At 37.9% G+C, this 26,076-nt stretch overlaps 1 protein-coding gene across 1 annotated transcript in view; it reads right to left on the bottom strand.

Annotated features, from left to right (window-relative positions):
* Positions 1-7,431: 7,431 nt before the first annotated feature.
* The window catches only part of arl3.L (ADP ribosylation factor like GTPase 3 L homeolog), a 33,037-nt gene continuing 14,392 nt past the window's right edge, over positions 7,432-26,076 (bottom strand). The window contains exons 6-7 of the mRNA XM_018241677.2: positions 11,942-12,033; positions 7,432-9,096 (exon numbers count right to left, since the gene is read on the bottom strand). Coding sequence (XP_018097166.1) covers positions 11,986-12,033 — 48 coding nt within the window. The 3' untranslated portion in view covers positions 7,432-9,096; positions 11,942-11,985. The remainder of the gene's footprint in view (positions 9,097-11,941; positions 12,034-26,076) is intronic.

Here is a 26,076-nt window from a genome sequence, read left to right as displayed (position 1 = left end):
GGCTGCGCTACAGTTTCGGTTGTTGTGAGTGCAGCTTATTGCTATTGCAAAGATGGGTCAGTAAAATGTAGATTTATTATTAAACAGGTTTGGGATCCATTATCCGGAAACCCGTTATCCAGAAAGCACTTAATTACGGAAAAGCCGTCTCCCATAGACTGCATTTTATCCTAATAATCCAACTTAAAAAAAAACATTTCCTTTTTCTCTGTAATAATAAAACAGTACCTTGTACTTGATCCCAACTAAGATATAATTAATCCTTATTGGAAGCAAAACCAGCCTATTGGGTTTATTTAATATTTAAATGATTTTCTAGTAGACTTAAAGGGGATCTGTCACCCTAAGAAATAATTACAAATTATTTTCTATCATGTTAGTTAAGCAAAATAAACTTTACTTACACTGCATTTATTATTTAAATTTAGTTTCCTTCTGTCTTGGAATGATACAATCACAGCACACAGGCAGCTGCCATTTTGTGGACATGGTTATTAAGGGAAATTGTGTATCACCCCAAAATCTTGTGTATGCACCAGAATGGGGGGCCTAATGTCCATGTGCAGTGCCCTACACAATTATAGAGCCTGGGAGGGAAGGAGGAATGTGAGGAGTGACATCTAGAAAGTGCAGAATGGAAAGTGAAAGTAATTGACGGCCCCTCCTCTATGCCTCCAGGATAGAGGCAGGGCAGGTAATATTTGTTTGACAGTTCAGATATTTAAACACCTTTATAACAGGTATGGATGTTTTAATGAAAAAAAATATTTGTGTTCCATATTTAATTTGCAAAGGACTTTCATTATGCAGCTTTTTATGTGTAGGTGACAGGTCCACTTTAAGGTATGAAGATCCAAATTACAGAAAGATCTGTTATCCGGAAAACCCCTGCTTCCAAGCATTCTGGATAACAGATCCCATACCTGAATGTATTGTTATGTCATTATAATGTACAGTTTATACAACTTTGATATGCATGAAAGGTATTTTAACCTTTACTCTATTGTATAGGCAGCACCTTGTGTCTCACATTTCCTAGTTCTTCTAAGCAGAACCTGGACTATAGACAACCCATTTTACTACTAGTAAGGAACATCTGTAGGTAACTTCTCTTAGTACAAACACATAGGAAACAGGCAATTATGTGGCTCCTAAAAATGTAAGCACATCAGAAGTCCCTTTGGCGTTTCATGCATTAATACAGTTCACAGAACTTCAGAAAGATCTTTAAATAACGTGGGGCATAGTGTAAGTGTAAAAAAGGTGCAGCTCAGAGTGTTTTTTGCACACTTATACCCAGCCTGCACTTTTCTGTCTGTCTCTGCACTCTATTTTCAGTGCGTGCCCAATGAATACAGGGTTGTGTGTGTTTGTTAGTGTTGTGGGCAGAGGATGGGATCCAGATGAACCCTCTCCTGCATCAGACATTCTTGGGCAAATGGGTGGGAAGCAATGACAGAGCTGCTGTTGAAAATCATGATAAAAGCAGTGTAATGCCGTAAAGATGATGAAAATGAACAAGATTAAATAAAAATCTATGTAAATGGAAAGAGTTCTCTAAAAAGATTTGAAATCAGTTTCTGGGGTCTCGACACCCTTTAAAAAGAGGAAGCAGTATTATTTTGATTATACATCAGATTCATTAAATGGGTTGTAGACCTTTAAATTAACTTTTAGTATGATGTAGAGTAGAGAGTGCTATTGTGAGACAATTGGTTTACATTTGTTTTATTATTTGTGCTTTTGAGTTATTTTTATTCAGCAGCTCTCCAGTTTGCAATTGTAGCCATCTGGTTGCTTTGGACCAAATGACCCTAGCAACCATGCATTCATCTGAATAAGAAACTGAAATGTGATTAAGAGAGGACCTTTATAGAAAGAGGAGCCAGCATAGAAAATGGTGACACAGCAAAGGAAAGTAGAGCCCCGGTTTATGAACTTTCTTTGGGTCCTGTTCTATAGAAACCTTTAGGGAAAATCACACCCTGGGATATTTACAACCAAGCTGGGCCCTGATTTGTCTGGAGCTGTCTCAATGGTAGTTCAACCCCTGTAGCCTAAGCTCAGAGCTGGGGTTGGTTTGTTAGGGCACAGGAGCCATATGCAATCTGCCCCAATCCTCCCCCCCAACAAATGGTGGCGTATGCTGGAATGAACTGTACAGCAGCTGCAGCACCAAACACACGTGGGTATAAGAGTGAATAGATAGATATAGAGTGAATTATTAGCAGTGTAAACAGTGTAATTTAGAAATCAAAACGACATCATAAAAATCATGACAGAATCCCTTTGATAATGGGTAAATAAGAGTTTTGCTGAGTCTCTGCGAGACAACAAGAGATGTTTAGTTCCTGGCAAATTAAAGAGATACTGACACCAGAAATGAAACAATTTTTACATCTATCATAGTATTGGCTTTGTCTGCTACTTATAATTTTGCCATAAAGTATTTGCTCGAAGCTTTTACATTACCCATCTGACTCCCCGTGCACGTCTATGAGGGGGCTGCCATATTTGTGCAGCAGGAGTCCGTTAGCATTAGAAACTTTAACTGACAGGTTAAAGATGGGACAGTCAGGTTGCAAAAACTGTCAGGTTTAGGAACATCAACTAAAAGTTACTTACAAAAACAAACCTCTCAGGAAAAAACGATCAACATGACCTATAGGTAACCTTTAATGTACATTCAAATTTTAAAAAGTAGTTTTTTAGCGTCAGTCTCAGTTTAAGGGGGATGTCCAGTGACCATTAGTTAGTCACGTTAGCATTTAGAAAGCTCGCTGAACACAAGATGCACCTACTGGCTGTTACTGCCAACTCCATGCTAAATAAGGATGAATCTCTTTTCAGCCTCATTCCATATGTTCCTATGGATATTACATAACTCATTTTAGCATGAAGGAACCTGACACGGATGAATTCCAATCTAGCGGCACTTTCACCTGTCAAGTTTTAGGGAGATTTGACAGGCTGAAAATACAAAATATAAAAACCACCAATAACAGACCCACTTCCAGTCATTTTTTTTTGCTTTTCAAAACGATGCACACAATTTAGCTGAGCTCTAACGCAATTAATCTGTATTAGTTACATGGTGCCATAGTAAGGGGCATCAGCAGCCTGGTTGCTAGGTACCATTACTAAGCAATCAACGCAGTCAAGAAGCTTGGGAAATATATACAAAAAGCCCGTACTGCTGCATTCTAATATCAACTATCACACACATGTGTATATATATATATATATATATATATATATATATATATATATATATATATATAGTGCACAAAAGAACCGCACACACAGGTCTTTGTAGTGAAGAAAATAGTTTGCTTTATTGCGACGTTTCGGCTCCTAAACTCGAGCCGTCATCAGGAAGTGAAACCCCAAACACAACCGCCCCTTTTGAACCCTGAAATGGCGCCAAAAATCAGGAAGTGACATCATAGGTAACAGCATAAAAAGCATTAGTGCATTAGCCATATTCCAAGTGATACTATGTCAGTAAGACATCCCCGTGTGGAGGGCCCAAGACCCTGTGCATATTCCACGTGAGTATCTGTGTTAGCGCCTGTCAAAACTATATGTGTCATTACGTGAATGTGCGCACAGCCAGTCAATTGGACCCGCACTTACCAGCAAGGCTCCAGCATTAGCCAGACGAGAGGGATCCATTCCACAGAGAGATCATATCGATTTCGCCCATACTGCAGGCAGCGGGCCAACCATCAATGCCACACATATGTCAGCGGGACCAAACTCTCCTCAGGTATTGTAAACGCACCGCAAATACTTACAAAGCTGGAGGCGCCATGGGCGTCCGCAGAAAATTTTCCAGGGGGGGGGCAAGTAATTTAGTTTAGGGTAGCATCCCCCAACAGACAAATATATATATATATATATATATATATATATATATATATATATATATATATATATATATATATATATATATATATATATGGAATGACCACTAGTCTTGTTTGCTACCGTTTTGTCCTCTACGACTGTTAGTGAATTGGCAATGTCCCTGTGGATGAGATTTCTGGCGAATTGTCGCTAGCCACAACCACTTCACCCTTTAGTGATTCTGCCCCACTGTGCAGGCCCCCTTTAGCTATCCGTGCTGCTGTAAAAATAGAGCTGAGTAAGCTGTTGCAGGAGGATATGTGCTTCCTCTATAGTTATCAAGGCACCAACGGGCAGTGGTGTAGTACCAGTAAAAATTATATTTGATGCCAATGTTAGTAATAGGGAAGACAAACAACATATACAGTAATATTTTCTAGAAAAGACAGCAACCCTAGGGACAGACTGGCATGGACTGTGGGTATGATAGTCCCCCTCCCCAACCCTTTCTGCAGATTTAACTTTGTTGCTCACCTCCAACAAGCAAAGTGTAGGGCGGTCAAGCGGGTGGTTGAGGAAGGACTGCCTGAGGGTACCATTGCGGGGGCCTGAGCCCATTCATGTTATGCCACTGCCAATGCTAGAAATACAGTCTGACACAACAAAACACCCTAGGATCATCTCTAGATGCCTAAAAGTACTTTCTGTGACTCCCTCCAATAACAACGAAGCTCAAGTGTATTTAGACAAGGATTGGCTTTCCCTTTTCATCTATAATACATCAGCTTGAAAATCTGAATATCTGTCAGTGAAGGCAGAGCAGCAGAGCTGGAGAGAAACTCCTGGGCACAGTGGGCTGGAGAGAAAAGGGCAGGTCCTCACCTATTTCTTTTTCAGCGCTCAGTCAGCTCAGCAGCCTCAGCTTGCGCGCACTCGTCCTCCCAAAGCACCCTGGCAAGTGGCGACGTGACGTCGCGTTGCGTCGGCGACGTCACGTTGCGTCGGCGACGTTGCGTCGGCGACGTTGCGTCGGCGTCCGTGACGTCAATCAGAGTCAGAAATGAATATGCACGCACTCCTGCAGCCGTGACAATTTAGGTAAAAAGTGTAGCTTTATTTCTTCATGTTAAAAGCAGCGTCCTAACGCGTTTCGTATCAAAAGATAAGTAATCATAGGCACAGGTGTGCCTATGATTACGTATCTTTTGATACGAAACGCGTCTATATCTATATCTACACATATATATATATATATCTACACATATATATATATATATATATATATATCTATATCTACACATATATATATCTACACATATATATATATATATATATCTACACATATATATATATATATCTACACATATATATATATATATCTATCTATATCTACACATATATATATATATATCTACACATATATATATATATATATCTACACATACACACACATATATATATATATATATATATATATATATATATATATATATATATATATATATATATATATATATATATATATATATATATATATATAAATCCAAAAAATATAGATGCCACACTGGGTACATTTCAGAGATAAAAAATCCAAAATGTTATTAATTTACATATTTAAAATTAGGTCCGACGTTTCGGTCTGTTTCTAAGACCTTTCTCAAGACCATAAAACATTTGTAAAATCACAATCCACTTGAGAAATTAAAACCAAAAACACTCACCCAACAGCGTGTCTCCCCACACCCATGTGACAGGAAACACAACCCTGTATCAGAGGAACATGGATAGCTAATCTAAAGTTAGTTACTAAGGCACTTTCACCGTTAGCAACAAAATATTGGCACAATCTAGAGATATTTATTTAAACAATATTTAAAAAAGGTAAAGAAAGAACATCAAATTATCTTAAAGCATTTCATCTATCGCTGATCCAAAAAGAATAAAAAAGAGCAATATTCATTTAACCCTGCTGGTACCAGTGTGTTTAATGTTTTCATCCAAAAAACTTTTACCTGTAAAAAGTGACATTGTTAAATGTTACCAAAAACCTCGGGGTACTTGGCTACAAGTGGATAAGCCTGGTTGTTTCCGCTGTCCCAATTGCTTATCATGTAGACACATGAGCCCAGGTGACAGCTTCCTTCATCCACAGACTGGCAAGAGATTTTTAATTAGACAACACATTACATGTATGACCACTCACGTAATTTATTTAATAACCTGTCCCTGTGGTTTAGCCTATATAGGCAAGACTGACCAGACCTTGCGACTACGCAATAAGCATGGCATTTAGAGATGGTTATACCAATAAACCGGTGGCCAAACATTTTTTGGAATTTGGACATAGGCTACCCACTTTTCGCTATATTGTAATCGATCATGTTCCACCATTAAGAAGAGGGGGAGATAGATCTAAGTTGTTACTATAAAAAGAAGTTTTTTGAATGAAAACATTAAACACACTGGTACCAGCAGGGTTAAATGAATATTGCTCTTTTTATGCTTTTTGGATCAGTGATAGATGAAATTCTTTAAGATAATTTGATGTTCTTTCTTTAACTTATTTAAATATTGTTTAAATAAATATCTCTAGATTGTGCCAATATTTTGTTGCTAACGGTGAAAGTGCCTTAGTAACTAACTTTGAATTAACTATCCATGTTCCTCTGATACAGGGTTGTGTTTCCTGTCACATGGGTGTGGGGAGACACGCTGTTGGGTGAGTGTTTTTGGTTTTAATTATTTAAGTGGATTATGATTTTACAAATGTTTTATGGTCTTGAGAAAGGTCTTAGAAACAGATGGAAACGTCGACCTAATTTTTAATATGTAAATTAATAACATTTTGGATTTTTTATCTCTAAAATGTACCCAGTGTGCATCTATATTTTTTGGATTTTCCTATTTACGGCATTTGTGGATAGCACCTGGGTCAGCTAACGTTGAAGGTGTGCTGGATGAAATTGGGACTAATATAATATATATATATATATATATATATATATATATATATATATATATATATATATACACACACACACACACACTAGTCCAATGAGTATCCGCACTCTGATGCTAGATTAACATATAGTCGCAGTGCACGGTTATATTCTATATACATCCAAAAGATTGAAAACCGGCACACCCATAAAAATCTTCACACATTTATTTTTAAAACATCAAAAAAGTATTTTTTTTTATTTTTAAAACATATACAAATTATAGTCCTCATTAGGACCTTTTTCAAGGATAATATGATGTAATCTCAACAAACTTTAAATACAAGTGTTCGTCTACTCTAAACCAACCAATAAGTGCTCAGTATTCAAATCAGTCCATTAATTAAATACCCATTTGTGTCTGTTCAATTCAGTCAAGAAGCTTGGGAAATATATACAAGAAGCCCACACTAATGCATTCTAATAGCGACTATCACACACATATTTGTGTGTATATATACACACACACAACTCACTCTCTCTCTCTCTCTTTCTCTCTCTCTCTCTATACCGTATATATATATATATATATATATATATATATATATAAAGGAAGGATATATAAAAGGAAGGAGAGGCAGTGTTTGTGTGGAAGATAAAGTAGACTTTATTGAAGGTGTAGGTATAAAACCAACAGATTTAGTAGTGTTATTGCCTTCTGGATCAACGTGTTTGAGAAATTCACTCATTACCAACAGAAGATGCAATTCAGACTTGGGCGCTACAGTGGATAGGAGTTATTACCCACAGCCCTGCATTATAAGGCCAGGGCCTGATCTCCTAACTTAGTTCTTTAGAAACAAAGAATAAACTTACAAGGGAAACTGCAGTCACTTGGTCCTAGAAAAGCCTGGAAGCAATGGTATCTGAAGTCAAGTAGGAATAATAAAGGTAAACAGTTAGATCCAATATATCTTATAGGGGGGCTCCTTTTGCCTAGAAGATGTATTAGAGCTCACTCTATTAAAATCACCAGAAATCCTGCTCTCTCTACATGCAGGATTTGTGCAAACTGCGTTATTTTGTTTGTACTGGAATCAGTTATTTGAGTGAGCTCTAATTCATCTGCCAAGAAAGGAAGCCCCCCCATAAGATATATTGGATCATTCATCTGACACTCAACTGCTGCATGAAGACAGAATGATGAGAAACAGATGCTGAGAGAGGAATAGTGAACATAAACTTGATTATTTCAGAAACAATGCAGAATATTTAATTGATCGTATTTACAAAGTTTCTGATTTATATGATGAAGCTTATATTAAATTTTTATTTTCGCGATAGCTCCCCTTTAACATAACAGAGACCTTGGTTTTGAGACAATGCAAATGCATGTCGGGCTGATGATAAACAGTATACAATGGTACAAAACAGAAGGTTTATGCTTTTCCAGTAGAAAATATTTTCATCACCTTATAGGGGCACATTTATCAAAGGGCAAAAAGCCAATTGTCTGTAATATTTTCCCAAATTCAACACCAGGCAGTGAAGTGTCCCTGTATTCTTCCATTCTTTAGAGATGAGAGATGGGTCTAACAGCTTGCTAATAAACCATTAAATGCCAACAATGTAGAATGTCTATTATACATAGATGGCATTTTACTAGTTATGAGACATGTCTAAATAGTCATTAAATAAGATCTTCCATAAAGTTACCTTCATATCAGAGTTTCCAACTGGCCCCACATGCTGCCTCCTTATTTTCCCTCTCAGTCGTGTTCACCAATACACCCAACGTCTAATATAAAAATACTTTTATATTTTTACAGTCTCTTTTAATTCCTTTCACAACATTGTGAACTACAATGAGTGACTTTGTCTATTTAGGTTTCATATTCTGGAATGCAGCAAACAGCACAATTTTGGTTACAACAATGGAATGATACCTGTCAGGTTGAAAGAAGACATGGAGTCTGGTGTCTTATATCTATTAGCTAATGTTTAAAAGAGATATATATATATATCTATATATAATTACAAAAAATAGATTACAAAAATGCCTGGCGGACAAAAGGAAACAAAAACAATGTGGACATGCAATACTGTAAATGACCTACTGAAGGGCAGCATAGAAATGAATTGTATATAGAAGGAAAAAAATGGCATGACCTCTTAGTTCTTTTTAAAAAGGTAGGTGGAAACATTTGTTTGTTTTTTTTCCATCCAGTGGATTTATAGATCTGGTTTTATTTCTTCTTTGCGTTTTCATTTTTGCAGACCCAATTCATTCCATCCAATTCATTCCATCCTAAAGAAAAACAAGGAAATAGTTATTAATACACTCACACACACCTACCATAGAGTTACGACACTAGGCTTAGGCATTAACAGCCATAATATGACAGGTCCATGACGTATGGCAAACATATTATGAACCATATAAATGGCATTATTATTCATACATGATATCTAGAAAAGGCACTTTCCTTAGTATATTACAGCATAGATAAAATTCAAGATATGAAATACTGCTGCCAATGTTGGGGCTGAATTGTTAAATCTTTGTAAATTTTACAGTTTTCATAAATAAGCAGAAAGAAAGGCTGCCAACTTTTTTGATCCCTCCAGTTTAACTTGTTAAACTAACCCCAGAGTATAGGAGCAAAAATACCTCCTTATTTAATCTATTTTCAGAGAACTGGCCCCAGGGAGCATGAAGTGGCTTTGTATTAACTGCACCTTTTTGGACTTTAGGGAGCTTTAGTCTGATCCTACTTAGCAGTTTATGTCCTTCTCTATAAAAAAACACATCCTTATTTGTTATGGCTACGTGCACAGGCAGCACAAATGGGAAGGGAAGAAGAGCTCATTATTTCTCAAAGGACATGGAGTTAGAGCAGAGTCCCTTCCCATTCCCCCCCCCCCACCAACAATCCATATTCCACATGGAGACATAACTGTACACTTTAAATGCAATGAAAATAGAGTTATTAAGTGATACTGATTCACAAAACAAACCCACCTGCAGGGTCACTTGCTCACACTGTGAAACACTGATTTGGCCAACTGACCCCTATGTCAACCTGTCCAAGTATGGGATCTATTATCCAAAAAGCAACATTTCCCATAGGGGCATATATATATAAAACATTGAAGATGGGGATTGGTGTATAATAAGGGAACTAATCAACTTTCCCCTTGATTTACAAAGGATTTTAGGATCAGTTTTCCTGTGATATATAACACTTGAAATTGATTAGATGTTTTCTCTTCCCAGCTAAAGGTGGCCATAGACGGGCCGATAAAAGCTGCAGACAGACCGAGTCAGCAGTTTATTGGCCCCTGTATGGGGCCCCCTGACGGGCTTCCCCGATCGAGATCTGGCTGAAAGTCGGCCAGATCTCGATCGGATGGGACTAAAAATCCTGTCGGATCGCGGCTGCATCGTTGATGCGGTCCCGCGATCCGACCGCCCGTTAAAATTTGTTAGGATCCGATCATTGGGCCCTAGGGCCCACGATCGGATCAGCCCGATATTGCCCACCTCAAGGTCAACATATCGGGGAGAGATCCGCTCGTTTGGCAATCTCTCCGTGTATGGCCACTTTAAGATTAGAATTTGAAATCTATTGTTAGGGCCCCTAATGTGTTTAATCATGTGCTGGGGGGGTTGCTGTGTTATCCACAGGGGAGGAGGAGACATATGGATTTAAGAGTATATTTTAATATAACTTAAATTGTTCACATATCAATGTTGACCGATATCCCTGCACCAACCATAAGGATTTTTGGTGTTTCACCATTAATGTGGACATGGTCTTGTGGTAACATGCGTGCGATTTAAAGTCGATGTGGTTTAAAAACAAGGAGTGGTCAACACTGGCTTTCATTATCGGCCCTCCCCCATGTAGGCCAGAAAAACTCCGGCCCTTGGTATCACCGACGTTGGACAGCACTGCATTAGGCTATGAGAGAACTTGTGACTAGATCTTAAAAAACATAAATCTTATTTTCATATATCTTACATTAGGCAACAAAAAAAAGTACTTTCACTTTCAAAAATATTGAGTTTGACAGAAAAACTTTCTTTCATTAAGATTAATTTATTGACTCATCATATAATACATTAAGTACTGTGTATATATATATATATATATATATATATATATATATATATATATATATATATATATATATATGTCTCCCATAGACTCCATTTTATCCACATTTTTTAAAATGATTTCCTTTTTCTCTGTAATAATAAAACAGTAGCTTGCATTTGATCCCAACTAAGATATAATTAATCCTTATTGGAAGCAAAACCAGCCTATTGGGTTTATTTAATGTTTACATGATTTTCTAGTTGATTTAAGGCATGAAGACCCAAATTATGGAAAGATCCATTATCCGGAAAACCCCAGGTCCCAAGAATTCTGGATAACAGGTCCCATGCCTGTATATGTTTTTCCTTATTACAACCCACTATAGAGCCAATGCATGCTACACAAATTTTTACTTTTAAAAAAACAGTATTTGTCCAGATTAAATAGCTATAATCTATATACACCTTACTACCTAACTCAACACAAGTAGCTGAACTTTTACAAATGCTCAGATAGCTAGGAAAGTTCTCTAAAGACACTCCTTCAAACTCTTTCCTTCAGCTTCAATCTCATAGAGCTGTGTACTAAGCAAACTCCTCTCCTCAGAGAGCTGCTCTCTGCGCACATAGCAAACACAGCAATGGAGAAAAAAGGCTGGAAGCTTGTTCTTGGGAGCACGCACAGCAGGCTATAAGGTAAACCGACACTGATGCTTTGTGTCCCACGTAGACTCCTTTCAAGTCCCCAACTTCGATGAGGGTTAGAGCTGTTCAAAGCAGGAAGCTGCGGTTTTCTTCATATAGCCAAACACCATTCATTTTAGCTTTTCTATTATTCATATTTCCCTTACTAACTATATTGAAAAAAGTCTTTATTCTGCACAGTCTTTGCTTCTACCTGATGTAATTTTACCCTGAACTGTCCCTTTAAAATCTCTCTACATGGGAAGACATTAGGGCTTCCCTCCTTCACACGGCCTGTTGTAATAAAGAATGAGGTCTGCACATGATTAGCCCTGTGCTATAGCATGAACTGAAATATGTCTCTTACAATGAACTTTTTTCTGTCCAGTGGATTTATTTATTGATCTGGTTTTATTTCTTCTTTGCGTTTACATTTTTGCAGACCCAATTCATTCCATCCTAAAGAAAAACAAGGAAATAGTTATTAATACACTCACACACACACCTACCATAGAGTTACATCAATAGGCTTAGGCATTAACAGCCATAATATATATGACAGATCCATGACGTATGGCAAACATACTATGAACCATATAGATGGCATTATTATTCATACATGATATCTAGAGATGGTGCTTTCCTTAGTATATTACAACACAGATAAAATTTAAGATATGAAATAATGTTGCCAATGTAGGGGCTCATTTGTTATATCTCGGTAAATTTTACAGTTTTGACCAATAAGCAGAAAGAATGGCTGGCAACTTTTCTGGTCCCTCCAGTTTAACTTGTTAAACCTCCTTATACCTTATACCTCCTTATTTATTCTATTTTCACAGAACTGGCCCCTGGGAGCATAAAGTGGCTTTGTTTTAACTGCACCTTTTTGGAATTTAGGATGCTTTAGTCTGATCCTGCTTAGCAGTTTATGTCCTTTTCTATAAAAAAAACCACATCCTTATTTGTTATGGCTACGTGCACAGGCAGCACAAATGGGAAGGGAAGAAGAGCTCATTATTTCTCGAAGGACATGGAGATAGAGCAGAGTCCCTTCCCATTTCCACCTGCACCAACAATCCATATTCCCCATGGAGACATAACCGTACCCTGTGATACTGATTCACAAAACAAACCCACCTGTAGGGTCGCTTGCTCACACTGTGAAACACTGATTTGGCCAACTGGTCAGCCTGTTCAAATATGGGATCTATTATCCAAAAAGCAACATTTCCCACAGGGGTGTGTGTGTGTGTATATATATATAGATATATATATATAGATATATATATATATATATATATATATATATATATATATATATATATATATATATACTGTATAGTTGATTAGCTCCCATTAGCCTTATTATACACCAATCCCCATTTTCAATGAGATATATATATATATATATATCTCATTGAAAATGGGGATTGGTGTATAATAAGGCTAATGGGAGCTAATCAACTTTCCCCTTGCTGATCAGTTTCCTTTCATATATAATTTTTCAGGTTTCTCCTGGCTCCTCAAATGGCTGGACAACTACACAGACTAAATTTCACTCTGTAACCAGACAGTAGCTTGAACATGATGGTAACTAAGCTGCATAAATCTATGTTTATGACTAAACTAAATAGTTTTTTTAATGTGTATATTTTTTTAACGCTACTGAAGGCACATTTATCAAGGGTCGAATTTCGAAATTCATGTTTTTTTAAAACTCCCATGAACTCAAAATTCATTATAAAAATCTAGTTTGTTAAAATCGGATGAATAGGATCGACCCAAATTCAAATTTTAAAACTCGATTCCAGTTTTCTTTCTCCGAAAAAAAAATGTGATTGTCAGGAAGCCGGCAAACAACTCCAAATTGATCCCTGGACATCTTCCATTGACTTAAACAGCAATTTGGCAGGATTTAGGTGGCGAAGAGTCAAATTTGATTTCTTAAACGACCAGTGTATGAAAATCTAATTGAAATTTTTTTAAAAACTCGAATCAAATCTGAATAACTCCCTAGTCGAATTTGACAGTTTTGGCCATTAAAAAACTCGAAAATTCTACTTCAAATTTTCAATTCAACCATTGATAAATCTGCCCTTTAGTGTACCTTATCAAAAAGAGATCCCTTATGCATAAAACTCCAGGTCTCTGGATTATTGATCCCTTATTTGTATTACTATACATTTCTGTAATTATGACTACGGGTGTGACTGCTGTATGACTGGCTAATGTCATTACTGGGAAATGATTACATCTAACAGAACGCTCATCTCTTGTACATCATGATACCCATATGCACAACAGCCGCAACTACAATCAATTCATTATCAATTACATGCACGTTTCCCTCTTTAACACTGCATTATGGTGAAATGAGTAACCTGGAGGAAATCTGGAATCGGTATCAAATGCCGTCCTGCAATGAAGTCATCCCACTCTCTGTAGCTTAATATCTTCCTGAGCGTATCACCAGCCATCGTGCCAAACATGAGACACGGGCCTTCATGAATTTTGAATGTGGGTTCCTTGGCTGAAGCAGAAATGCTGAAGCAGCATACAGCGCTAAAGATCTGCTGACACCCAGTTCTATTAAATACACTTACTCTATGAGAGATTTGTCTGCAAAACAATAAACATGCAACCATCCCCTTGTTTATCCATCCATCACATACACCTGCAGCTATTAAGCAATAGAGGCTGCTGAGATGTGGGAAGGAGATGTGCTACTTAGTTTGAGACTTAGAGAACAGCCTCTCCTCCTAGGCAGCCCTGCTGAAAGTATAATAGAGCGTAGAGAAAGTAAGAACCCCTTGGAGCAAATTGTGACTATTGGGAAAAATGACAGGATAGAAATTGTCACTCTACATTTAACTGAATAACCATAGACAGTAACGTGGGTGGGTGAAGCATTTATAGTAGTATAAAACGTCCCTCCTCTAAATATTATACAGGTATGGGATTGGTTATACGGAGACCTGTTATCCAGAAAGCTCAGAATTACGGAAAGGCCGTCTCCCATAGACTCCATTTTATCCAAACAATACCAATTTTAAAAAATTATTTTCTTTATTCTCTGTAATAATAAAACAGTAACTTGTACTTGATCCCAACTAAGATATAATTAATCCTTATTGGAAGCAAAACCAGTCTATTGGGTTTATTTAATGTTTACATGATATTCTAATAGACTTAAGGTATGAAGATCCAAATTTTGGAAAGATCCTTTATTCGGAAAACCCAGGTCCCGAGCATCCTGGATAACAGGCGACATACCTGTACAGTATATGTGCGTGGGAGGGGCTGTCATTATTAATGTTACCCTATCATTTGAAAAATGAAGGGCACTTCTAAACAATGCAAATTGCTGGGCTGCAATGATTGCATTTAGGGGTCATTTACTTTGCAAAAAGCAGCGTGCCTTAAAGGGGTTGTTCACCCTTGAGTTCACTTTTAGGATGATGTAGAGAGTAATTTTCTGAGACCATTTGCAATTGGTTTTCATTTTTAATAATTTGTGGTTTTCGAGTTACTTAGCTTTTTATTCAGCAGCTCTCCATTTTGCAATTTCAGCTATCTGGTTGCTAGGGTCCTATTTACCCTAGCAACCATCATTGATTTGAATAAGAGACTGGAATATAAATAGGAGAGGCCTGAATTGAAAGAAGAGTAATAAAAAGTAGCAGTAACAATATAATTGTAGCCTCAGAGCAATTGTTTTTCGGCTGTCGAGGTCAGTGACCCCTATTTGTAAGCTGAAAAGAGTCAGAAGAAGAAGGCAAATAATTAAAAAATCATAAAAACATAAACAATGAATACCAATTGAAATGTTGCATAGAATGAGCCATTTTATAATATACTAAAAGCTAACGTAAAGATGAACCACCCCTTTAACAGTAAGTTAGCTGCTGTTCATTTACAATTATAAATAGAAAAGGAAACCTTGCCCACCCAATAAGCCAAGCCCTATACCAACTATACAGCAGATACAGAATACATTTACAATGAAGGAGAAGAGGAAAAACAGAGATTTCCCCTTTAAAGGAATAGTAACATCTAAAAATTAAAATGTTTAAAGGAATGACAATACAATGTACTGTTGGCCTGCAGAAATAAAACTGGCATGTTTGCTTTTAAAACTCTACTACAGTTTATATAAACAAGCTGCTTTGTAGCCATGGAGGGCAGCCAATCAGGCACAGGATACAATCCCATACTACTTCTACTGTTTTCTGCTGTGTATCCTGTGCCTTTTCTCCTTTTTTCAGCTATGAATGGCTGCCCCCATGGCCACACAGCAGTTTGTTTCTAGGGATGCACCGAATCCAGGATTCGGTTCGGGATTCAGTTAGGGATTTGGCCTTTTTCAGTAGGATTCGATCGAATCCTTCTACCTGGCCGAACCGGATCCAAATCCTAATTTGCACATGCAAATTAGAGGGAGGAAAATCGCGTGACTTTTTGTCACAAAACAAGGAAGTAACAAATGTTTTCCCCTTCTCACCCCTAATTTGCATATGCAAATTAGGTTTCGGATTTGCTTTGGTATTCAGTTGAATCTTTTGCAAAATATTCGGGGGTTTGCCCAAATCCAAAATAGTGGATTCGTTGCATCCCTAGTTTATATAAACTAGAGTAGGCTTTCTGAAGCAAACAAACAAGTTTTACTTGTGCAGGGCAACAGTACATTTCTTTTACATCACGTTAAAACAACTTACATTTTAGTGTTACTGTTCCTTTAAGTCTGAGAGCACAGAAAAAGTCTTAGGGGGTAATGTAATAAATACTTTATAGCAACTAACCAGCAGGTAGCATTTACTGGTCAGCCACTTGAAAACAAAAACCTGATTGGTTACTATGGGTTACTAGCAGTGATTAGCCAATATGTCCCGTTTTGCTTTGCCGAAATATTTGCGAAAAAATTTGCGAAGTTCAAGTGAAAGGGCGTCAAAATAGTTTATTAGAGTTATTAGAGGGTGCCGAAAATATGGAAATTCAACGCAAATCCATGCCTGGTGAGTAAATTCGCCCATCACTAGTTACTAGATGTGGGATATTTTAAGACTCTTTATTATATTACCGTCTTTATGCTACCTACTGGCTGTCTTACAGGTTTAGGATGTGGCTAAACAAGTGCAAAAGCAAATTATAAGGACCATTTTAAAGGATACAATATACACATTGCAAATCTGTTCTTTAAAGGACAAGGAAAGGCAAAACAATAAAATCCCATTTTTACTTTCTTTAATGATAAAGAAACCTATCTCCAATATACATTAATTAAAAAATGTGCACCATTTTTATAAGAAACCTGACTGTATGCAGTGAAATTCTCCCTTCATTTACTGCTGTGGATAGGAATTGTCAGACGGTCCCTAACTGCTGAGCAGGGAAACAATCATACTTATGAACAGCAGGGGGAGCCCCCGCCTTACTTATCAGCCATGCAGAATTCAAGCAGCTTTGTTTATGACGATCCCTAAGCAGCCCAGACCACACTGAGCATGTGCAGGGTCAGGGTCAGGGTCAGGCAAAGATGTTTAACAAAGTTACAAGATGACAGCCCCCTGTGGCCAACTTTGAAAGCATAAATCATTTGTTTGATTAGGCTTGTGGTGCAGTAAGTTCATGCTTATGTTTAGTATACAAAATACAGCATTTCTAGCCTTATTCTATTTTAGACTTTCCTTGTCTTTTAAACCTTTATTTTTCTTCTTGTTTGACATTACACTGGAAGTGGCCACACCAATAATACTTAGCAAAGGGCCTTATATTCTTATATTTATGAGGATAAAACAGTGTGTCAGTCCCTGTTTATAATGGAATCCTACATAAAAGAACTGTAGACTTTTATCGGCCACACATCAGAGAAAGAGAATCTCTGGTTACGGCTGCAGAGCTGCTATAAAACAATAAAAGAGCAGATCAGCAGCCATACAAGGGGCGTTGTGAAGTTACTTGATCTGGACTTGCAGAAGGATAGAGGGGCAGCAGGTCACGTCTCCTAGCAGATGTTGGTCATGGTCATGGAATATTATATTTGTACTCATGAGAGTCAGAGGTTCCAGACTAGGCATCCAAAGGTAGCAGGGAGCCAGGATGTGCCAGACGTCTGTAGTTTTAAAGGGATGCAATAATTAAAGGAGAACTATCGCAAAAATAAAAATGTAATATAAGCTTCAGCATACTGAAATAAGAAACTTTCTAATTACAATCGATTAAAAATTCTGTATCGTTTCTGAAATAATCAAGCTTATGTTCACTATCCCTCTCTCAGCATCTGCTTCTCCTCATTCTGTCTTCATTCAGGAATTAGGTGTCAGAGGAATGATCCAATATATCTTATAGGGGGGCTCCTTTTGCCTAGAAGATGTATTAGAGCTCACTCTATTAAAATCACTAGACATAATGTCTCTCTACATGCAGAATTTGTGAAAAACACAGTTATTTTGTTAGCTTTTGTTTGTATTGGAATCAGTTATGTGAGTTCTAACTCATCTGCTAGGAAAGGAAGCCCCCCCCCTATAAGATATATTGGATCATTCATCTGACACCCAACTGCTGCATGAAGACAGAATAAGGAGAAACAGATGCTGAGAGAGGAATAGTGAAGATAAACTTGATTATTTCAGAAACATATATAATAAATCCATATTGAAGGCATAGCACTTCCTCAATTTTTAGTGCAAAATCTCAAAAAAACTCTGGCGTCTTTTCCTTTTTTTCAGGGTGATAGCCTGCAAAGGTCCGTAAAATTATTTTTGGGTAAACGGGTTCCCCCTCCATTTTCTAACATATGGAACATAAACTATACAGTGGGCTCATGTGTAGGGCATTATAACAAATATATTTTATTTATTAAGGTTCCCTAGACTTGCGTATTTTACAAACAAACACACAATGATACCTCTGTGCCTACGATTATAACAAATACAAACAAAATGTAAGCAGCAAATATTACCCCAAATCTCACCCAGGCTGCTTTACCCGTTCCCATAATTTTGTTAGTTCCCTAGAGAGGACCACCAGCAATTGGGGAACCCATACACGTTTTATTTTACTGTAGGTGTTAATGGATTACCGTATATACTCGAGTATAAGCCGACCCGAGTATAAGCTGAGGTACCTAATTTTACCTACGAAAACTGGGAAAACTTATTGACTCTAGTATAAGCCTAGACACAACTGTCTCCCAGCAGCGCACATTCTGCCAAAGCGACCCCCCCAGTGATCAACCGGACTTCTTTGCAAAGTTGATGGTGACAGAGAATTGCCAAATGGATTACTGTGTGCATTGTCCCACTGTCCCACTACCATGTGCAGAGGGTTCTGTTTGATATTGCCATCACTGTTAATCTTTCGTATAACCAACAGAGGGCGCTGTGTGATATTGCAGTCACTGTTATTCTTTCATATAACCAACAGAGGGCGCTGTGTGATATTGCAGACACTGTTAATCTTTCGTATAACCAACAGATGGCGCTGTGTGATATTGCAGTCACTGTTATTCTTCCATATAACCAACAGAGGGCGCTGTGTGATATTGCAGTCACTGTTATTCTTTCATATAACCAACAGAGGGCGCTGTGTGATATTGCAGTCACTGTTATTCTTCCATATAACCAACAGAGGGCGCTGTGTGATATTGCAGTCACTGTTATTCTTTCATATAACCAACAGAGGGTGCTGTGTGATATTGCAGTCACTGTTATTCTTTCATATAACCAACAGAGGGCGCACTGTTATTCTTTCATACAACCAACAGATGGCGCTGTGTGATATTGCAGTCACTGTTATTCTTTCATATAACCAACAGATGGCGCTGTGTGATATTGCAGTCACTGTTATTCTTTCATATAACCAACAGAGGGCGCACTGTTATTCTTTCATATAACCAACAGAGGGCATTGTGGGATATTGCAGTCTCTCTCCAAGTGTACTGTTGGTATAGGAATGATTAAAAGTGACTGCAATCTCAGCTACTCAGGTCGGGTACCGCTGACCCGAGTATAAGCCGAGGTAGACTTTTTCAGCACATTTTGGATGCTGAAAAACTCGGCTTATAATGTAATATCCCAGTTCCTGCAGCAAAAGGATGGTGTCAGCTATTTTAATCCAATCCTCTTACTCTCTCACTGCTGCTTAATATCAGTGGTACAGTGAGGGGGAGATGGCTGATGATGGACAAAGGAAAATATATTTTATTAAAGGCATAGTTCACTGTTAACTTTTACTATGTGATAAAATGTCCTATACTTTGCAACTTCCCATTTGGTCTTCATTTTTTAAAATAATTTTTTAAATTATTTGCCTTTCTTTCCTGCTTTCAAATGGAGGTTGGTATCCCTGGCAGTCAAAAAATTATTGCTTTGTGAGGCTACAATTTTATGGTTATTGTTACTTTTTCCTGCTTACCTTTCTATTCAGGCCCTCTCCATTTACTTTCCCAATGTCTCATTCGAAACACTGCCTGGTTGCTAGGGTAACTTGGACCATACCAACCAGATAGCTTCTGAAATTCCAAACTGGAGAACTGCTGAACAAACTGCTAAACAAATGAAAGGTGAAGACCAACTGCAGACGGTCTCAGAATATCTACATCATGCTAACAGTTAATTTAAAGGTAAACTAACCCTTACCAGGGTTTGTGTCCACTGTATGTTTCAAGAATATTCCGATATACATTTCTGCATAAGTTATTTTGTCTTAGGATCCTTTTGAATAAAAGCTGCCATGCTGTTCCTCATCAGAATAACATAAATCTCCTCTGCACTCAAAATTTGGATTTATGTAACTAAACACTTAACTTACTTTTGAACACACCGCCCTATTAAACACGGGGTACCCTTGCTTTATCGTTAGAGGTTATATTAAATGTTTTGCTTACAAAGCTGATAAGCATAAGACCCCTTTAAATACACGTAAATACGAAAAAACATATGAAAAAGTTTGGAAACCCCTCTCATCCTGCATAATAATTTACTTCACTTTGAACCAAACAGATAACAGTGGTATGTCTTTTATTTCCCAGGAACATCTGGGGTGTTTTCTGAACAAAGATTTTTAGTGAAGCAGTATTCAATTGTATGAAATTAAATCAAATGTGAAAAACTGGCTGTGCAAAAATACATTTTTAATTTTGCTAATTTTAATGCATGTAACTGCTCAATACTGATTACTGGCAAAACCTAATTGGTTGTATTAGCTAGTTACGCCTTCAACTTCATAGGCAAGTGTGTCCAATTGTGAGAAAAGGTATTTAAGGTGGCCAATTGCAAGTTGTGCCTCTGTTTAAAGCTCTTATACACATCTGTTTAAAGCTGGCCATAGATGTAAAGATTTTTAAAAGATACGATCGTCATTGTGAGACCGCGATTATCTCAAAACGATCATACGATCGTACAAATTGTCCATCAACTAAAAAGACCATTTGACAGGAAAACAAAGGGGAGCTGCCTGCTTGGCCCTGCAAACATAGATTGCACTGGGACCGATAAAGATTTTTTTAACCTGGGCGATCAATATTCTGACAAATGTCGGATGAAAAATCGCAAGATCGTTCGAATCCCACTAACTTTACGATAATTTCGAAGGATTGGTCGGACTTCGCTAAAATCGGTCATTCGGCAAGAAAAATCTTTGCGTCTATGGGGAGCTTAACTCTCCTCTGAAGAGTGACAGCATGGGATCAAAGCAACTCTTAAAAGATCTGAAAATAAAAATTGTTCAGTATCATGGTTTAGGGGAAGGCTACAAAAAAAAAAAAAAAAAATATTTCAGAGGTTTAAACTTTCAGTTTCAACTGTAAGGAATGGAATCAGGAAATGGAAGGCCACAGGCACAGTTGCCATTTATCCTATGAGTAAGTGCCCCAATAGGCACGAAACGCGTTAGGTATCATGTCCTAATACATTCGACTTTTTTACATTTGTTTTCGTATTTTTTGGAGACCCTCACATTCCGTTTGGACACAGTAAATTTGACTTTGCACCTTGGGACTGAGGTGAACTGTGAGTGTTTTCTCCTTCATTCTTTACTTCAATTGGCATTTTTTGATTTAATACTTTTTCATTAAGTGGTACCACATTTATTTATTTTTATGTGGCAGTAGCACTAACCTTCGTTTTCACAGGCACAGTTGCTCTAAAACCCAGGTCTGGCAGGTCAAAAAAAATACAGGAGCGGTATATGCGGAGGATTGTGAGAATGGTTACAAACAACCCAAAGATCACCTCCAAAGACCTGCAAGAACATCTTGCTACAGATGGTGTCACTGTATATCATTCTACAATTCAGCGCAATTTGCACAAAGAACATCTGTATGGCAGGGTGATGAGAAAGAAGCCCTTACTGCACTCACACCACAAACAGAGTCACTTGTTGTTTGCAAAAGCTCATTTAGACAAGCCACAGTCATTTTGGAACAAAGTGCTTTGGACTGATGAGACAAAAATGTAGTTATTTGGTCATAACAAAAAACTCTTTGCAGGGTGGAAGAAGAACACCGCGTTCCAAGAAAAACACCTGCTACCTACTGTCAAATTTGGTGGAGGTTCCGTCATGCTCTGGGACTGTGTGGCTAGTTCAGGGACCGGGGCCCTTGTTAAAATTGAGGGTCATATGAATTCAACCCAATATCAACAACTTCTTCAGGATAATGTTCAAGCATCAGTCACAAAGTTAAAGTTAAGCAGGGGTTGGATATTCCAACAAGACAATGACCCTAAACACACTTAGAAATCTACAAAGGCATTTATGTAGAGGGAGAAGTACAATATTCTGGAATGGCCGTCACAGACCCCGACGTGAATATCATAGAAAATCTATGGGATGATTTGAAGCAGATTGTCCATGCTTGGCAGTCATCAAATTTAACTAAACTGCAGAGATTTTGTATGGACGAATGATCAAAAATACCGCCATCCAGAATCCAGACACTCATCAAAGGCTATAGGAGGCATCTAGAGGCTGTTGCATTTGCAAAACGAGGCTCAACTAAGTATTTTTGTAAATCTCTGTTGGGGTGCCCAAATTTATGCACCTATCTAATTTTGTTATGATGCATATTGCATCATTTCTGTTAATTCAATAAACTTTATATCACTGCTGAAATACTACTGTTTCCATAAGGCAGGGATCCCCAACCTTTTTCACCCGTAAGCAACATTCAGAAGTAAAAGGAGTTGGGGAGCAACACAAGCATGAAAAATGTTCTTGGGGTGCCAAATAAGGGCAGTGATTGGCCATTTGGTAGCCCCTATGGGGATTGTCAACCTACATTGAGGCTCTGTTTGGCAGTGCACCTGGTTTTTATACAACCAAAACTTGCCTCCAAGCCTGGAATTCAAAAATAAGCACCTGCTTTGAGGCCACTGGGAGCAACATCCAAGGGGTTGGAGAGCAACATGTTGCTACTGGTTGGGGATCACTGCCATAAGGCATGTTATATATTAAAAGGAAGTTGCTACTTTGAAAGCTCAGACAATGATAAACAAAACTCCAAATAATTAAGGGGTTCCCAAACTGTCTCATATGACTGTACATAATGTGATGGGACTACATGAATATCTCAATATACAATAACTGCCCTGGGAAAGCAAAGTGCCATTAACTGCTATACAAGTAAATGTTTTAGACAGAGAAATCCAAGCTGTAACCCTCTAGCTATGACTGAACTTCAACTGCCTGCACCTTGGCAGCTACAAACATGGACATTCTGACCTAAGGAAGAAAGTGCTACTACTAAATTGCAGGTTCCATTCTGATCAATATTCACTTACAATATACAGTTTTGCTTGTGTGTGACACTTTTCCTTGTGTGCCACACTGGAAGATATTCATTGTGCATTCCATGATCATGAAGCTAGAGATCGCTATGGCTTTGTCACTTAGCTGCACTAACCTGGTCTAATGATTAACAGTCGTTCTGTGTCACAGCACACAATCCAGCAGCTTTGTTAGCATCCCACACAGACATGTGACCAGTGGCAAATATTTTGATGAGAGATCATTGTGAGATATCTAGCAATGTCCACGAAGCTGAACAAAATGATCCATAGATCTGTTACTTAGAGAACTGCAAAGATATATCATCTAAGTACACATGGCAGCCTGTGACATTGCTCATGGCATCTCTCCCATTGAATGAGCTTCCAGTGTTGTGCAGTGTAGATCCTACACGAATGTAGGCTCATTGAAAGTCTGGGAACTTCTAGGCCAACTAAAATACTCAGCCAGTACAAGTATGGGATCCTTCACCTGGAAACCTGCTATTCAGACAACTAAAATACTCAACCAGTACAAGGACCTCTCCCAGAGAGTACATTGTTAGCAAGTAGTTCTCATTTTTAAAAAGGATTTCCTTTTCACCTTCATAATAAAACAATTATTTTAAGAAGACTTAAGCCACGGTGATCCAAATTACAGAAAGATCATTAATCTGCAAAACACACATACACATTTCCTGGTCCCAAGCATTCCAGATAATTGATTGTATATCTTCATTAGATAAATCCTGAACCTGCTGCCTCCAAGAGCCTGTACCATGCTGTGAGATCCACCAGAAGAGAGACATCACCAATACAGAGTTACCAGGTACAGATGCAAAAACTACGAGTATGGGATCCGTTATATGGGATACCGTTACCCAGAAAGCTCCGAATTACAGGAAGGCCATCTCCTATAGATGCCATTATATGCAAATAATCAAACATTATTCAAATTATTTCCTTTTTCTTTTATAATAAAAGCCCTTTTCAAAATAAACAAGAAACCCAATTTGTATTTTTTATTAAAACATCCATAGCTGTTGTAAACTCGTTTAAAAATATCAGCTGTCAATCAAATATTGTCTGGCGGGGCAGACAATTACTTTCACTTTCCATTCATCACTTACTAGATGTCACTGCTCTCCCCACATTCCCCCATTTTCTTCACCGTTTAATTGTGCAGCCAGGGCATGGGGATGGACATCAAGTCCCCCATTCTGGTGCACAAACAAGATTCTGAGATGATACAAGGCTTGTCTTAATAACAGTGTAAACAAAAAGGCTCCTGCCTGCTTGTTATAATTATGAATTCCCAGACTGAAGGAAACAAGATTCAAATAATTTCTATAGTGTAATTAAAGTTCATTTTGCTTAACTAATGTGATAGGTCCCCTTTAAGGTATAAATTACGCAAAGATCCATTATCTGGAAAATCCCAGATCCTGAGCATTCTGTATAACAGGTCCCATAGCTGTATAATAGATAGCTAGTGCTAAAGTGGTTAGATTGTAAATGCGATAGATATAAAGTACAGACTAGTCAAGGGAAATTAAAACCTAACTCCACCACACTTTTCCTAGATGCTGTTGAATTCCCAGCATCCTTCTACAGTATGTTACAAATATATCCTCTATTGGGTAGATTAGTGATCATTTTCATTTTCTTTCATTTTTTTTTGTTTTTTTTTTTACCATTTTAACAGCATGCCACAGAACTATTCTTACAGTCTAAGGCGGCTTTTTGCAAGTGTACAGTACCCAAAATAGTACTCTCGCATTATACTTTACGTCAGTCGTGGTCATACAATGGGAGAGTTGCTGGTCCTGCAATAAAACCAGCAGCATTAATTGTCCATGGAGCAGAGAACATGAAAGGACACACAGCATGCTGAAAGCTACAAAAAAAGAAGTTATTCTTCAAAAAGACCTCTCTGCTTCCTCCTAGTGTCCCTTGCAGTGCATGACAACTAAACTACAAAAACAACCCATAGCAACCAGTCATTGATGGTACAGTGGGGAGAAATACTGGAAGTGAAAGAGTTACTTTTCTGCCTGTCAATTAGGATTATTCTTAGCTAGGGATGGATAAAAGGGATCTGGCTGTGACAGGCTTCCCTCAGATAACCTGAAAGGAAGATTTGAGCTGTTAGGGAGAGAATGGAAGGTGAGACAGTGCCACCGGCAATAAAGGAAAGATGGATTCATCAAGAACATATGAAGGAGGCAGCTGTGAGCATGGGGAGGGCAGCCACAGACAGAACAAGCAGCAAGGCTAATCAATTGCTTTAAGAATAAAAATACATAAGACCTATCACACAGCCTAAACCTAATATAATCCGCTGTTGTTTTTCTAATGGGATTAAATTTCAGCTCACTGGCCCAGAATAGCGGATAACCCCAGCAGAAACATCTTGACATTTAGCAGATGAAAAAAAATAGCCCAAAATGTATGATGTTTTGCAAAGATGGCTTCTTCCAGTTCAGAGCTACAGAAAATGCAGGGCCTCCAGTTGCTGCTGAATTACAACTTCCATAATCGCAGAAGCGTTCAATGTTGTTGGTTTACAGTGCATAGGCGAAGGATCGTTGATGTAGGGAAAGAAAGGTAAAGCTGTGGCCTTCTAGCTCTGAACACGAGCATCCTCAGATAGCAAAAGGGAGACTGGAATATACAGTTCAACAAAATCCGCAAGTACAAATACATTCATGAAATGTGGTTTCAAGGGGTTGTTCAC

The sequence above is a fragment of the Xenopus laevis genome, chromosome 7L, assembly GCF_017654675.1.
Source record: "Xenopus laevis strain J_2021 chromosome 7L, Xenopus_laevis_v10.1, whole genome shotgun sequence".
NCBI lineage: Eukaryota > Metazoa > Chordata > Amphibia > Anura > Pipidae > Xenopus > Xenopus laevis.
Note: the sequence above shows the minus strand (reverse complement) of the source record. Positions and strands in the feature narration are given on the sequence as shown.